The sequence below is a fragment of the Crocodylus porosus genome, unplaced genomic scaffold, assembly GCF_001723895.1.
Source record: "Crocodylus porosus isolate Cpor-Errol unplaced genomic scaffold, CroPor_comp1, whole genome shotgun sequence".
NCBI classification, from domain to species: Eukaryota; Metazoa; Chordata; order Crocodylia; family Crocodylidae; genus Crocodylus; species Crocodylus porosus.
Genome location: NW_017728948.1, coordinates 29292293 through 29307291, shown reverse-complemented (window position 1 = coordinate 29307291; position 14999 = coordinate 29292293). Strand labels below are relative to the sequence as shown.

General features: G+C 43.1%; 1 protein-coding gene across 1 annotated transcript in view; it reads left to right on the top strand.

The window, feature by feature from the left end:
• Window positions 1-14999, top strand: part of FAM184B (family with sequence similarity 184 member B) — an 85681-nt gene that overhangs the window by 52844 nt on the left and 17838 nt on the right. Inside the window, exons 8-11 of the mRNA XM_019553117.1 lie at window positions 5707-5813; window positions 6915-7047; window positions 9003-9215; window positions 12137-12290. Coding sequence (XP_019408662.1) covers window positions 5707-5813; window positions 6915-7047; window positions 9003-9215; window positions 12137-12290 — 607 coding nt within the window. The remainder of the gene's footprint in view (window positions 1-5706; window positions 5814-6914; window positions 7048-9002; window positions 9216-12136; window positions 12291-14999) is intronic.

Genomic DNA, 14999 nt, shown 5'->3' with positions numbered 1-14999 from the left:
CACCATAGTTCTGTATATCATTTGTGTGTAAGTAATGTTTATAAATATGTAACACCATTCCAAATCTGAATGGGGTGAAAGGAGACATGAAATCCATCTACCAGGGGAAGACAGAAGGAGGAAGAAGAATTGTGTGTATTCTCTGCAAGCTACTTGTCTGAACTCTTGATTAGTTGGCACTATTGCCCATGACAGCAGTTTAGCCCGCTTCAAATATTGTCCTTTCATGCAGCCATAAATATTCACAGCCAAGAGACCACCACACACTGTATGCACAGTGTTGTGTTTTGCTAAGGGTAAGATTCCCAGCTGGGGACATTGAAATGGCTCGGCCTTGAGCTTCCGCCTGGAAGGTTAGGCAATGTGCTGTTACTAATCCAGTTCTGACCTGGATACAGTTTCAGAGCTAAAAATAGTTTCCTTGGCTACATACGGCCTGCTTTTGGCTGCAGATCTCAGCTGTGATGATATTTCACTCTTCCTCTGAATCTCACTTAGCCTTCCTGTCTATAAACTGGGGTTTTAGCAGCAATGTCTTTCACAGATACCACAGTAATGGGAGCCTTATGATTACCTTAGACACTAGGCTTCTATTTGCATCCATCTAATCCATCCTAAAAAGGCATTGCTAATCCACCCATGCCTTAATAGACAGAGAGTTCCACATTTGTAGCAAGAGAAGGATAATGTAACTCAAAATCTGCCATATAAAACGGGGAAGATAATTTTGCTTTTAGGAGCTAACCTAAATAGCCCATTCACGTCACAATGATTGATAGCCTGCTTCACTTCAAAACGGCCAGATTTGGAGTCAGGATTCCCACCCCCGGTCACATTGACCAGATCCCTGCTTGACTCTTCTTTGTTTTTTTGTTTTTTGTTTTTTCCCCTCTGTACTGCAAGGTCTGATTCTTTTTTTAAGATTATCTGAGCAAATTTTAACCTCACAAATTCCTACCACTGCAGTGGTAAAACATTTACATCCCTTTTATCCCTAGGGTCTTTTATAGCTGTGGTTTGTGAGAGGAATTGGAGTGAACACCCTTATATCCAGCCACTATGTCCATGTATTTATGGACCCTTTTGAAAAAATTAATGCCTGGAAATGCAGGGGACTGACCTTGATCGCTTGGGAAGCCCTTTCCAATCCCATGTTCTACATTCACTTGAATGTTAGAATTAGCTTTAAAAATCAACCTATTCTTCCAGTATTCTGTTATTAGAAATTTTTAAGTGCAAATTAGACAAACATTTGTCTAGGATGGTTTAGTTAGGGATGACCCTGCTTAGACTAAGAGGAGGCAAAATGGATGACTAAAGAGTTCCTATATATGAGTGAATAAAGATAAAACCTCTAAGGTTTTATGCAAGGTTTTATATACTCTAATACATAATCTTCCGTATTGTGTTGGACAATTTATTTCAATCATTATCCTGTGTTTTTTTAAGAAGAGAGTGAGAGGCCAAAATCAGCTATTGTTAGGGCAGGTACAAGCTTCCCCTCAAAATTTGAAAAGAATTCAGCAGGACATAGAAAAAAAATACTGCTGCCTTTGGTAGGCACTGTGGAAAAGCAATTTGCTGTACCTTTAGGACTGCTAGGACAGCTTTGGTGGGTAGAGGATATGAACCGCTTTATTAGAACTACAATAAACAGTCCACTCTAGTGGTTTCATTTTGTGTAACAGCAGGAAAAGGGTATAAAATACAAAGGCATATAATCTGTTTCTTCTGGTAGTTCTGTTAATGTTAAATAAAACTGGTCAGCTTAGATCCTCAACTCATTGACTTAAATGGCTATATCATTTTAAACCAGCTGAGAAGTTGGCTAGGTATTTTGAAACAGGGAGATACTACAAAAGGTTTGAAGATAGCAAAATGATCTGTGGAGAGGGCATATCCTAATTAATCTTGAAAGCACTCTCGTTCTTTGAATGACAAGGAAAATGCGGCTTTGATAGGATACAGCTTTTGGTTCTGCACCACTTCCTTATTATAAATAATAGTGTTTTGTGAAGGAAGAGCTTGAATCAACTGTTTTAATTCTATGATTGGTATGTCTGTTGTATTTATATAATTCCTGCTTCCCACTTTATTTGGACAAAATACAATATTTGAAATAGGAAATCCCTTTCTCTCCACTTTTCTTTCCCTGCATGATCTTTTGAGACCCTGTTGATTTACGGATCAGTCTGTTTCTAGTCAGTGTGATCTTCCACTTACTGTCAGCAGTGGTTGCAACCATTAATTTCCCCCCCAGGAGAGTCTGATAGCTTCCTCACCTGGGGAGCCCAGTTGGAACTCAAACGCTCCTCTTGATTTTTTTCGTAAATATTTTATTCACAAGATGAAGAGGCTTCCTCTTTTGTTTTCTTTTTTCTTTTTACGGGAAACCTGATTCTCTGACATTTTGTGTTTGTATTATCTTTTGTTGCTTATTCTCAAGTGTTATTTGAGCTCAAAAAAGAAATGCACTCAGGAGTACATTAATGTTAGTGTGCATTATGCCAACAGATACAGGAGAGATCATATACCATTGACTACTGGTATATTATTTTGAAAGCTTGCTTTATTAAGAATTGCAATACCTAAAATGTTAGGAAGTGCTTTCTTTCCAATACACATGATGAAATGGCTGAACTCAATAGGCATAAGACAAAATAAATGTATTCATATTATCTTAGGCCCAATCACAAAGTTGGATATAATGAGCCGTTTCTCTTAGGAATACCTAAAATAACATCTGCGTTAGAAAGGATAGTGGGTAAAAGGAGCTTGTCCAGCATCTTCTCACACTGGGAGTATTTTTACTCAATGTAATCAGTCCCTTAGAATATTACAAAAAGATGTTAAAAATCAGCCCATTTTTAATTAAGAATCTGAATAAGAAGGCCTGATCCTTCATACATTTACATACATATGAAGCCTTTATTCTTCAGGTAGTGCCCTTGACACTAATTGGACTACACAAGTAAGTGAAGACTAGTCACATGAATAAAGACTAGCAGAACTGCATGCAGGGATCTCCCACTGCCTGTGAGACTAGCAGGACCTCCATGTTCAGAGGGCTTGGAGTTAGTCTGAAAAGCAGACTAGGCATCAGACTTTTCAATACCAAGTTACTTGTAGTGGGGGAGGGATCACTGTCCTGGGAGTGATCACACTCAACTGTGAGGTATCGCCACCAACAACAACTGGAGGAGGACTTTTAACTGCATTCCATCTAGTCAGGATTGTACATGTTTTTACTGTTATGTAGAAAAGGACACCTGGATCTATTTATTAGAGCTATATTTCAGCTTAATTGCTATTTAAGACATTAGGACAAACAAAACTAAAAGCTTATTTATTCCTCTCAGCTAGTCATGTTCCTCTAAAAAATAACTTCATATAACTTTGCCAGTAGATGGCACTAAATGTATCTCATAGTAACAGAATGCTCCAAGCTCACAAAGAAGGGGGATTTTTTACTGTATATGCAGTTTTTCTTGCTTGCCATGTGTGAATAATGACAGTAGGTAGGAATAGTTCAGGTTTTCTGTGGATTAAGGAATTAGTTTTGATGAAGTTGGTTTGAGATGTGTATTTCTGCCCTATAGAAATTGGGCTGAGACTGTCAATTTTCTTTATAAAGATCACTTGTGAGAGCTGCCAGATTGTAATTTTCGGTTGCTATTGATTTGAGTAGATCAAGTGAAAAGTTGAATTCCACTGCCGGCCTCTTAGCTGGCCAGTTGCATCACTAGCAGACATAGAAACTTGTTAATTCAGGTTTCACCTGCAACAGGAATGTCTGATTCACTAGAGTTATCTTGGTTTTCCTATTATAAAAGCTTTTGATCCCTAACTCTTATCTTGGCAGTAGAGCTAAGTGAAATTTTGTCAGCGAGTTGTTTGTTCACTGAATATGTTGTTTTTGGGCAGCTGACATTTTTCACTGATTTGGGTCAATTTTGATGAATCACTTCAGTCAAAGGCAAAAAAAAATCAGAAGCATTAAAACAGCTTGTTTTGATTCAAATAATCTGTTTGGAAAGTGTCAAAATGAATGGTTGCTGCTTATCTGCAATATTTTAGTTTTTGGCACTTATACCAAAAGGCCATGGGGAAAATCCTAATCCTGTGCTTGGAGCATTCCCTCTGGGAACAAGGGATATGGATTCACTTCCCAACTCTGCTTGAAAAGATCTGAACCCACTTTCCAGCCTCCTAGGGAATGCCACACCTACCAGGTGGAGTGAGCTATTGTCGGTCTCTCCTATTAATGCTGCTTTACCTTATATAAAATATACAAATTATATATTGGAACAGGGACTGAAACTTGCAAGTGACTGTCCCTACTACCAGGCTACAGAATCATTCTCTTTCTCTTTCACACAATCTAAATTTTTATGTACTTTATACAAGGGGGTGCTGCCAGCACCCCCCACTCTTCCTTTCTGCGTGTTTTGTGAATCCAGCCCATCCTTTCTTTACCTTTTATTACAAATGCCCCACAACAAAATATTTTGGAAATGTTGAAGTTTGTTTTGACATTTCCAAAGTCGTTAAATCAACCTGAAACAATTCTTCAGTTTTCCATTGTGATGTTGAAAATTATACATATAACATTTTTTTCTGGTTGATTTGATTCAAATGCTAGTATTGCTATATTTCTTTTCACCACCGCACTGAAAATCCTTTATTCCCACTCCCTGACTAGGCAGGCCTCATGGAAAGTTTTTTAGCAAAGCATGTATCTAACATGTCTCATATAGAAACACTGTAAAGGATCTGCAGACCTCACGTTCATCAACTAAACTGTTCCACATGAAACATCACCAATGAAACTGAGGAACTTTACAGTCCAAAACAGAGATAGCTATTGCTTGAGCTAAAGGAGAACTCTATTAGCTAGTATTCTGAGGGTCTCAGTCCTTCGTTAGCCAACCAGGAAGTGGTGAAGATTCATAAATACAAATACAGTATCAGAGCTGATCTATTTAGCAGTGGTAGTGGTACAGCTTTACACTATCCCTTACATTGGGCAGTCTTATTCAGTATTGCCCTGTTATACTTCATCCTTGAATACCTGATGTTCACAGGAACAGAGAACCAACTGGTATATCAGGTAATGACAAGAGTATTTTGAACTCTGGCCTCTGGTGAATTTGAAACTCAAGGACAAACTTTGTCTAAGTGGGAGGAGTATAGCATACTAAGGCGGGTATATGAGCACCTCTGTTGTAGCCATGAACAAAATGGAATGTCAAACCTGCTTAAGCATAAATAATCGGCATCCACTCTTGGACCCTGACCTACAGAAAGTATATAAGTCATATATGGCTAAGAAAGAGATTGTGGTACCTTTATTGTTTTTATCAGCAGATCTTGAGTTTTGTCCCCAGTACCACAAATTCTGTGCCAAGCTAAATTCATTACTTATATGCCTTATGTGAAAATGATGTACATAGGAGCAAATTATTTTTCCCTTTAATTTTGCCTGGACACAATGAATTTGTTCAAAGCAGCAAAGAGCATACAAAACCCAATACAAGCATCTGCTGATTTGTATGTGAAGTTCCAATAGGTCCTTTGGTTGAAAATATAGCAGAAAAGTATTAAAAATAGCATACGGAAACAAAATTAAGAAATGAAGTTCTTTGATTTAAGCTACATGCATCTCTAGCAGCAAATTTCCTAATTGCCTTTGTCTTCTAATCCTAGAGTCCATCTGTGCAGCAGAAAGACATGTCTAAATGGCAGAGAGAGAGGGGCAGATGCCAAGAGACCCCAAAAGCACAAATGAGGATCAAAAGTGAAGAAAAGCCAAGGTACAAAGGGGTCCAGTTATAGTCATATGGAGTTTAAGTATTACTTGGAATATGCGAATAGAGATAATGGCGAGAAGTATCCCAACACACTAAGAGCTGGTGGTCAGCTAATACCATTCAGAACTTGGAAAAGGGGAATGGGATGAACTTATGGAGGATAAGGGTATATTTAGTACCAGGAGAAGGGCCACAAAGTGTCTTCGAATGGAAAGATATCACCTTAACCCCCAGAGAGAAGGCAGGGCAGGTGGTACCTTATAGAGACTAGCATCCGAGGAAGCAGGCTGTATGAAGTCACTGAAAGCTAATGCACCCCTAATGAAAGTTTATGCACTTTTGAACCGTTTAGTTTCTAAGGGTGCCTGTATACATGCAGTGAGGCTGCTCAAATGTGCTGTAATTACAGTGTGTCAGTGTGCTAATTAGCATGCCTCCAACAGTCTTTGTATATTGTGTATCAGTTTCCCCTTGCTTGAAAATGGCAGTGGGGGTGCGTTCAACGAGCTTTAGTTAAAGACGCCCTACTGCCATTTTGAAGCGCAGGGAGGCTGATACACAAGGTTCTGCAGGCACTTTAGTTAAAGCGGCTCTTGGAGGCAGGGTGGCACCTTAGGATGTTTTTATGCATGTTCCGAGGCTGGGTAGGAGCACTGTAATTAAAGCGGCTCCAAGAGCTGCTCTGATTAAAGCACCCCTGCTCATCCTTGGAGCACGTGTAAAAACATCCTGTGGTACCACCCTGCCCTGCCTTCTGTCTGATGACAGATCAATACAGCTAACTACCTCTCTGCTTCTGAGAGAAGAAAAAGAGACTGCTCAGCCCCTGAAGGAGTAGAGTCAGGATGCTTGGCCCTTTGGCAAAGGACTAAACAATCAGATTGAGGGGGAACATTCACCCCTGTGAAAACGTGTGCCTGGAATGTGCAAACTGAGATTTTGCACGTCACACTTTGCCAGTTCTTTTTGTCGAGTGCCCATATGAATGAGTGCCAGAAGTAGAAAATGGACTCTGAGCAGCTCATTGTGTTTCTCCAGTTGAGAGATTGGTTTTGTAGGTGTGCCGATCTCTCTCTTGTACAGTTTTGGCTCTTTTCTCTTCAGGCTGGAAAGCACAAGTGTATCAAAAAAGGAAGATAGACAATCTGCTTCTGTTCCTTTACAAAAAGAAAAGACAAAGCATGTCAAGGCTTTGCAGGAGGAATGGCACAACCACAAAGCAGACTTAGAGGCTCAGGTATGGCATCAAACCTTTCTTGACATTGCAGGCTATGTGCACTCATGAGGCACCTGCAACAGTGAATGTTGGTGTGATAGTTTGTAGGAACAGTCTGATACTGGTTATTTGGAAAAAATAACAGGCAAAAAGAAAATGGCTCCATTTCCTCCTCTTGACCCTAAAGGGAGTACTAAGTGAGTTTTATAGCTGAGACTTATCTTCCTATTTGTTTGTTTGGTTGAGAGAAGAAAACCACAAAACATAGCATTGTGGGGTATGATGCCCAGGACTCCCATTATCATTAATTAGAGTTATTCATTAAACTCTTTCTCTTCCATTTTGTGAATGGACCCTTTGGGTCTTGACGCATATAACGTTGAACCATTCCAGAATGTCACTGATTGGGAACCAGTTTACAATTGTGAGAAGTGCCCAACAACAGAGTGGGGAAGGAATGAGCACCCAGCCCAGCATGCTCACAGTGGGTGAGTGGGGAAGGAGTGCTTGCATGTACTTGGGAATCCCAGGGGGTTGGGTAACCTGTGCCTGGGGTCATTCTCATTTTTCTGCTTTCCCTTGTTTCCTAAATGTGAGCTCAGTAATCTTCAATAGCTGCAAATAACTGAAGTCTGCACTGTGCTTGCCTGACTTGGGGTTTAGGGGAGAAGTATTTGGTTTCTGGGGGCTAGGAACCATAAGGGGGCACAGTCAAGTAGGGAGTAAGGACCCAGCTGGCTGTGAGAAAGATAGCTTTTATTGAACAATTGGTGCAAAAAAGTTCATTGATTTAAGAAATGCCAAAAAAAGGGGAAAAAAGGGAGGTAGTAGAGTGCTGGCTACATACCAGAGCAGTCAGTTGCAGCAGTGTGTATATATCTGGGGGAGAGGAGAAGCAATGCAGTGTGGGATGCCTGGAGGACTGATCGGACCCTTGGCACAGAATACTTGGTGTCCTCATGTACCACTGAACTAGTTCATAGTGAATTAGTTCAAAACAGTACTTCCTGATTTTCAAGTACAAACCATTCAAAGTGGATTTAAACGAGTTTAACAGGCTTATACATCTGTCTGCTTCAGGTTTAAACTGCATTTAACCAGTATGTGTGTCTGTCGTTTAACGTCACAACTCAAATACCACAGTATCCATTGCTCTCTGACTTGTGCTCTACATTGCCTTATAGCCAGAAAAATAGGCTTCGGACATTCAGCAGGAAGTGATTTGGAAAGATAGCATATTTTATGTCTGTTTTTTTAATGAATTACTTGATGGGATGTAGCTGCTAGACAGTATGTGTAAAAAGGGAAAACTGTATTTCTGGGAGGGCATTTGCATCCCTACCAAAGTGCTAAGAATTGATCAATTTGACTCCAGTTGAACACTGTTCTCCTCAGATAATTAATTATGTAGCAGCAATCGTTCATCCAGCTGATGTCAAATTTAAAGCTAGGTAAACTGGAAAGGTCATCTTTAGAGCTGTACAAATAATGGATTTTTAAAAATCAAACCAAAACATTAGAAAAAAATTATCTGGTTGATCCTAACCAAAACAAAAGAGAAATGTTTCATTTTCTGGTGATTATTTTAACCATTTTAAAAATTAAATTGTATGTGAAATCAAACTATTTGAAACTAAAAATTGAAATATTTCAATTCAGAGTATTTAAGTGAACCATTTTGACTTAACTGTTTCCAATTTTTACCTGAATTCATCCTGATTTCATTAATAGTTTTAGTTGACCTGAAATGGCATTTTTTGGCAAATAAATTATTTATTTGTCTGAAGAATTCTGCCCAGTTCCAGTCATCATTGAAAGAAAGAGCAGCTGTTCTGCAGGGATGATTTTTCATGAAGCATCATATATTTTAGAAAGTGCAGTAACATTTAAATGACATTTTTCTAAAAGAGTCTTTTTGATGCTCAGCAGCAAGCCATGGTAGTTAGCCACATCCTAATAGCCTTCTGTTCTTGAAGGTTGCTCAGCTGAAACAAGCATTAGACCAACAGGCACATAACTTCAAAGATGCTCTCCAGAAGCACAATTTACAGTCCAACAAAGAAAAAGAGAAGCTTTTACAGGATCTTCAAGACATCATTAAACAAAGTCAGAATGTTAAAGTGCAACTGGAGGCATCAAATCAGAGAGCCTTAAAAAAGCTAGAAAAAAACAAGAATCAGGAACTCAAGGTAGGCTTTTATTGGTGAGTCCCCCTGCTCCCTTATTTGTTTCAGACTTAAATACAATGACATCATAGAATATTTTAAAAATATTTACCTGAGTTTGGCTTAAAAAATAAGAGTACATTTCAAAATTCATTTTTTTAAATATATTTTTAGTTAGACTCTGTCTTCTGCTTGTTCTTGCATTGTTCATTTGTATGCAGGATAAGCTAGATCAAGCATAATAGACTGCTACAAATATGTTTAGGTTAAAGCAGGGCTGTTCACTTCAGCACATCATGTTGGCCATAGACTTCATGATGGCCCCAGGATTCCCCTCTGCATCCTACCATATGGGCAGCAGAAGCAGCATACAGCTCTCACGCCTTCACTATGCGGGCAGCAACAGTGGTCTATAACCTCCCTCCCCAAACCCTCCCCTACTATACAGCAGCCAAAGAGGCAGCTGCAGAGGCCTACAGGCAGCCAGTTGAACAGACCTAGGTTAAAGAATATTTGTGAGAAATAATTTTGTTAGTGATTAGCTAAAGGTTTTTAATGCTTAAGCAGATTTACTCCATTGAAAAAAAATGGTAATGTGATAAATTGAGATTCTTACTATGTATTGTTTTAAAGGAAGTTAGTATTTAAAAAAAAACAAAACTGAAAAACATACATGTGCTTGTAACTGTGAATTCAAATGTCCAAGTCCATGTCCATATTGAATATGAAACAGGAATAAAGTAAATGATCTTTTTCAGTGTATATGATACAACAATCCTAGAAGGAATTTAACTCAGTGTCACGGGTGGGGCCTAGGAGCGGCCGTGATCTCACTAGCGCCCCCTGCCGTGTCAATCAGGCAATCCAGCACCCTCTATTCGCCCGCCACGTCTTTGATGTTATGAGTTCAGTTATGGGAGGCTGCCTACTTGCACCTTTGACACTGCGCTGATGTTATTCCCTGTTCCGAGTAGGGTGCCTCAATGCACCCCTGCCTTACGGGCAGTGCGTGCCTCCTACCTCCCCTTTAGCACGCCCCAAGCCTTGCAGCTCTTTCTGGACGTTATCTGGTCCTTAATCTTCTACGCCCTACCCGGCACCCCTGGGCATGTCTCGCCACCAGCGCCCCTCTCCGGTGCCCTTGGGCTCGTAACGCAACCAGTGCCCCTTACTCCTGATTAGCCCAATTGGGCTCCCTAAGGATGTTCTTCCCACCGGGGTCGTCGGCCTAAGCCTTTCCTGGCCCCTCTGGGTTCCTGTCAATACTAATTATCCAAATCCTATCCCCGGTTGGGACTCAGGTGGCCGTAGCCATACCTGGCCCCCTGGACCACCGTCTGGGTTTATTGCCTCACTAGGGGTCGGCGGCCTAAGCCTTGCCTGGCCCCTCTGGATTTCTGTCAACACTACTTATCCACTTAGGCTCAGGCGGCCGGAGCCTTACCTGGCCCCTTCAGTTCCTTGGGGTTCCTGTTATCCTGGAAACCTTCCGGAATGTCTTCTAGGCCTACACCCCTCTTGGGGCGACTGTCAATAATCTATGCCCCTCTTGGGGTTGCTTCTTATTACACGTGCCCCGCCCGGGGCCTCTCTTCTACACGTGCCCCCACCCACGGCTTCTCAGCACCTTCTCTGGGCTCTCTATAGCGACTGACTCGCCCTCGTCGAGCTAGTCGCCTTTACAGCACCCACCCTAGGCTTTTATCCGCATAGCTCCCACACCTGGAGCCCAACACGAGTCCCTACAGGCTTCGTCCTGGTGCTACAATGCTTGGGCCTCTCACTATTGCCCACACAGAGCTACCCGCTGTGCTGCCTCGGCACTGACCAACTGTGCCATCCCAGGCACCACTCGTCTGCCCACACAGGGCACCGGGAACCCCCCAAACCACTGGGGAGCTCCTGTGAGGCCTCCTCATGCCCCTACAGCCTCACCCGGTCCTCCGGTATAACCGTAACAAAACCATGAGCCAAGCGGCTGCAACACAAACAAGAAGCCTACCGGCTTATAACACAAAGCTTGCATTCACTCGGCTCCTTAGTCATGGTCTCTTATAGGGTTACAGTTGCCCGCATCACTGCAGCCGGTTAGGGTGGTTAGGCTGCAACCATCGACTCAGGCTGCTCAGCTTCCCCGCAGAGCTCCTGCTCCTGCGGCGGCCAGAAGGGAACTGCTTTCTGGGCTCTGGCCTGGGCTGTTTATAAAGGGCCAGCCCTGCTCCCTTCCGGTCAAATGGCCCACCCGGTTGCCGCAGCAACCGGCACCTGAGCTGCCCCTGGAGCTCGGCAGCTCCACTTCTCCACTTCTTAGGAACAGGGCACCTCAGTGCTCCTGTGACACTCAGAACACTTGTTTTTAAATTCAGAACCACAGTTTGCATGTGTCTACCATTGTGAAACCACACTGAAGTCAGTGAGACTGCACAGTTGTTATCCAGGACATCTTTTGTCCTTCATAGCATCTATATCAAATACAGCTATGCCCTGTTGTGTACATTTTGTCAAGATTTCAGTTGACAATGGGAGCATTGTCCAAGTACAGGCCAAGTAAGGACTGCAGGATTTGTTTAATGTGTACTAATAGCCAATGACAGGCTGGATTCAAATTCCATTAAAATGAATAGGAGCCTTTCCCCTGACTTTCACGAGTTTGTGTAGATAAAATCTGAGGCTTTATTACAAGCTGATCAAGGATTATCTTTCTAATAACAATAGTACACAAATTTCACATTTTGACAGTTTATATGCTAAAAAACTCAAATTCTGTGATAAGATGTCTGGAAGACTTCCCTTTTGCTTCTTGGTTTTATTTATCTTATGCTGTTCTTGTATTAATGCAATATAAATATGGAACGTATTGTACATCTGAAGGTCCTAGTTCACTCTGACATTAAAAGGGAAATAAATTGTGAATTTGTTCATTCACCTATGTTTCTTGCCTGAAGGAAATAGAAGAACGTTTGAAAAGGGAATATAATAACAGTATCAAGATCCATGACCAGTCTCACAGGTTGGAAATACGGGCTTTGGAAGAGAAGACAAAGAATGAATTACAGGGAGAACTGGAGAAGATACAGAAACAACAAACTCAGTTGCTAGGTATAATAACTTGCATGATACACAGAATTTACTGTTTGATTGTGATTTGAGAAATACCAGTTGTTTTTCAGTGACCTGTTTGAAAAAGCTACTGGTTTTTATTGCTAGATCTCAGGTCCCCTCTACACATTGCAGACCTTTTTCAACATCTTCATTAATGTGCAAAGCAGCTACACATGCAAAGGAGCTATCACACAATAAAAAGGTCCAATCGGTTATAAAGTTAGACCTTGAAAATACAAACTAACTCTATAGCTGGTTGGTACTGAGCTTTAATTTGTATGTGTAGCAGGATTTGCCCTGTGACGGGGCTCCCATCCACAGGGGTGCACCATACCCAGTGCAAAACCCATGAGCCATAGGGAATCATGGTAGCTGTGACCAGGGTTCATGTGAGCCATGATCCCCAGGGTCTGGGGTTTTCCCACACACCCATGCCATGGGGGTCATGGCAGCTGCAATCCCTAGGGTTCAGGAGTGTGGGAAACCCCAAGGGTCAGAGGATTGCTGTGATCCTTTGGCCCTAGGGGTTTCCCCACACCCCCGGGTAAGGGAGATCACCCCTGCAGTGATCCTTTGGTGCTGAAGGTTTCCCACACCTCTGGGGCAAGGAGACCACCACAGTGCTAATCCTCCAACCATGGGAGTGCATGAGGCACCCCTGTGGCTGAGAGCTCCTCAACTGGGGTGTGTTTTGGCTATGTCATGCTGAGGCTACTCACCCACCATGGCTTGTACAGTGAAGTGTACCTTGAAGTGACGTTCAGTAGTTCTTATGTGTCTGGGTGACTCTGCTGTTGTGTTTTCTGTGGGGCTCCTCCTCCCCTACACCCCACCTCTTTCCACTCAGGTGTTCAGATCAACTTGGCTGATGTGCCGACAGGGTCCTTCCCTCCCGTGCTGAGGCCCAGCATCAGGGATGGCTGAAGGAGGTCTGGCAGTGACCCTGCAGAGTTTGTAAAACTTGCAACAAATCAAGAAATCAACCTTAAACAACTCAGGTGTGGTGCTTGGCAGGGCAATGATGTTCCTACACCGAGCACTTTTTCAGCATGTAGGGTTGGGCAGTGCCCCAAGGACTCATCTCCCACAGATGATCCACTCAGGGATGCCCTTCTTCTGAGCCTGCTTCTGGGACCATACTATAGTGTCACTGGGCTCATCTCTCCGTGCCCACCATCTGCTCACAGCTCCACAAGTTCCCTGCTGGGGCCCTCTGGTTCTGTACACACTTGCTGAGGGTGCATGCAGTTAACAGTGTCCTGTGCTGGCTTCTCCCTGTCAGAGGCTTCAGTCATGCCCACTGTGCCGCCCTCTCCCAGCCCCTGCTGACCTGTGTGCCCTGGTGATGACTCCTACAGGCACTGTGTGGTATTATGGGGTCGCCGTCACCCGACTCACTAGATGGAGCTATCCAGCTGGAGCTATCCAGCTGGCATCAAGGACAATGCCACAGGAAAAGCAAGGGCAACATTGGACCCCTGCTGAACCACATGGGGCAACTGACAACTGACGCCCAGGAAAAAGCCAACCTATTAAACGAGTACTTTGCATTGGTCTTTCTTCAGTCCCATGGGATACCCGTGCCCACTACGGGACAGAGAGGTCTCGGTGAGGGAGATCCCCTGCCCTCCATTAATGCTGACCTCATGAAGGAACACCTTGAGAAGCTGGTTACCTTCAAGTCAGCTGGACAATCTACACCCCAGGGTACTCGAGGAGCTGGCGAGCATCATAGCCCAGCCCCTGGCAGGGATCTTTGAAAACTCCTGGCACTCTGGTGTAGTGCCTGAAGACTGGAAAAAGGCCCATGTGGTGCCTATCTTCAAGAAAGGGAAGAAAGTGGATCCGGCTAACTTTAGGCCCATCAGCCTGACTTCTATCCCGGGGACGATCTTAGAAAAGTTTATTAAAGAGGCCATCCTTAATGGACTGGCCAACGCCAATATCCTAAGAGATAGCCAGCATGGGTATGTTGTAGGTAGGTCTTGCTTGACCAACCTCATTTCCTTCTACAACCAGGTAACCTATCACCTGGACAAGGGAGAAGATATTGTCCTATATCTTGACATCAAAAAATCCTTCGATCTGGTATCTCATGATCGCTTCTTGGCGAAACTGGCCAATTGTGGCCTTGGGTCCACCATGATCCGCTGGCTGGGAAATTGGCTCCATAGTCGGACCCAGAGGGTAGTAATTGATGGAAGTCACTCATCATGGTGTCCTGTAACCCGTGGGGTCCCCCAAGGCTCTGTCCTTGGACCCATATTGTTCAACATCTTCATTAACGATGTGAACATTGGAGTTAGGAGCGGACTGGCCAAGTTCGCTGATGATACTTTGGGGCAAAGCATCCACGCCAGAAGACAGGCGGGTGATCCAGGCTGACCTGGACAGGCTCAGCAAATGGTTGGACAAGAACCTGATGGTGTTTTACACCGAAAAATGCAAAGTTCTCCACCTTGGGAAGAAAAACCTGCAGCATCCTTGTAGCCTCGGCAGTGCTATGCTGGCTAGCACTATGGAAGAAAGAGGCTTGTGGATCATCATTGATCCTGGGATGTCATTCTCCCCTTGTACTCGGCCTTGGGGAGGCCACAGCTGGAGTACTGCATCCATTTTTGGGCTCCACAATTCAAAAATGATATGGAGAAGCTTGAGAGAGTCCAGGGAAGAGCCACGCACATGATCAGAGGTCAGGAAAACAGA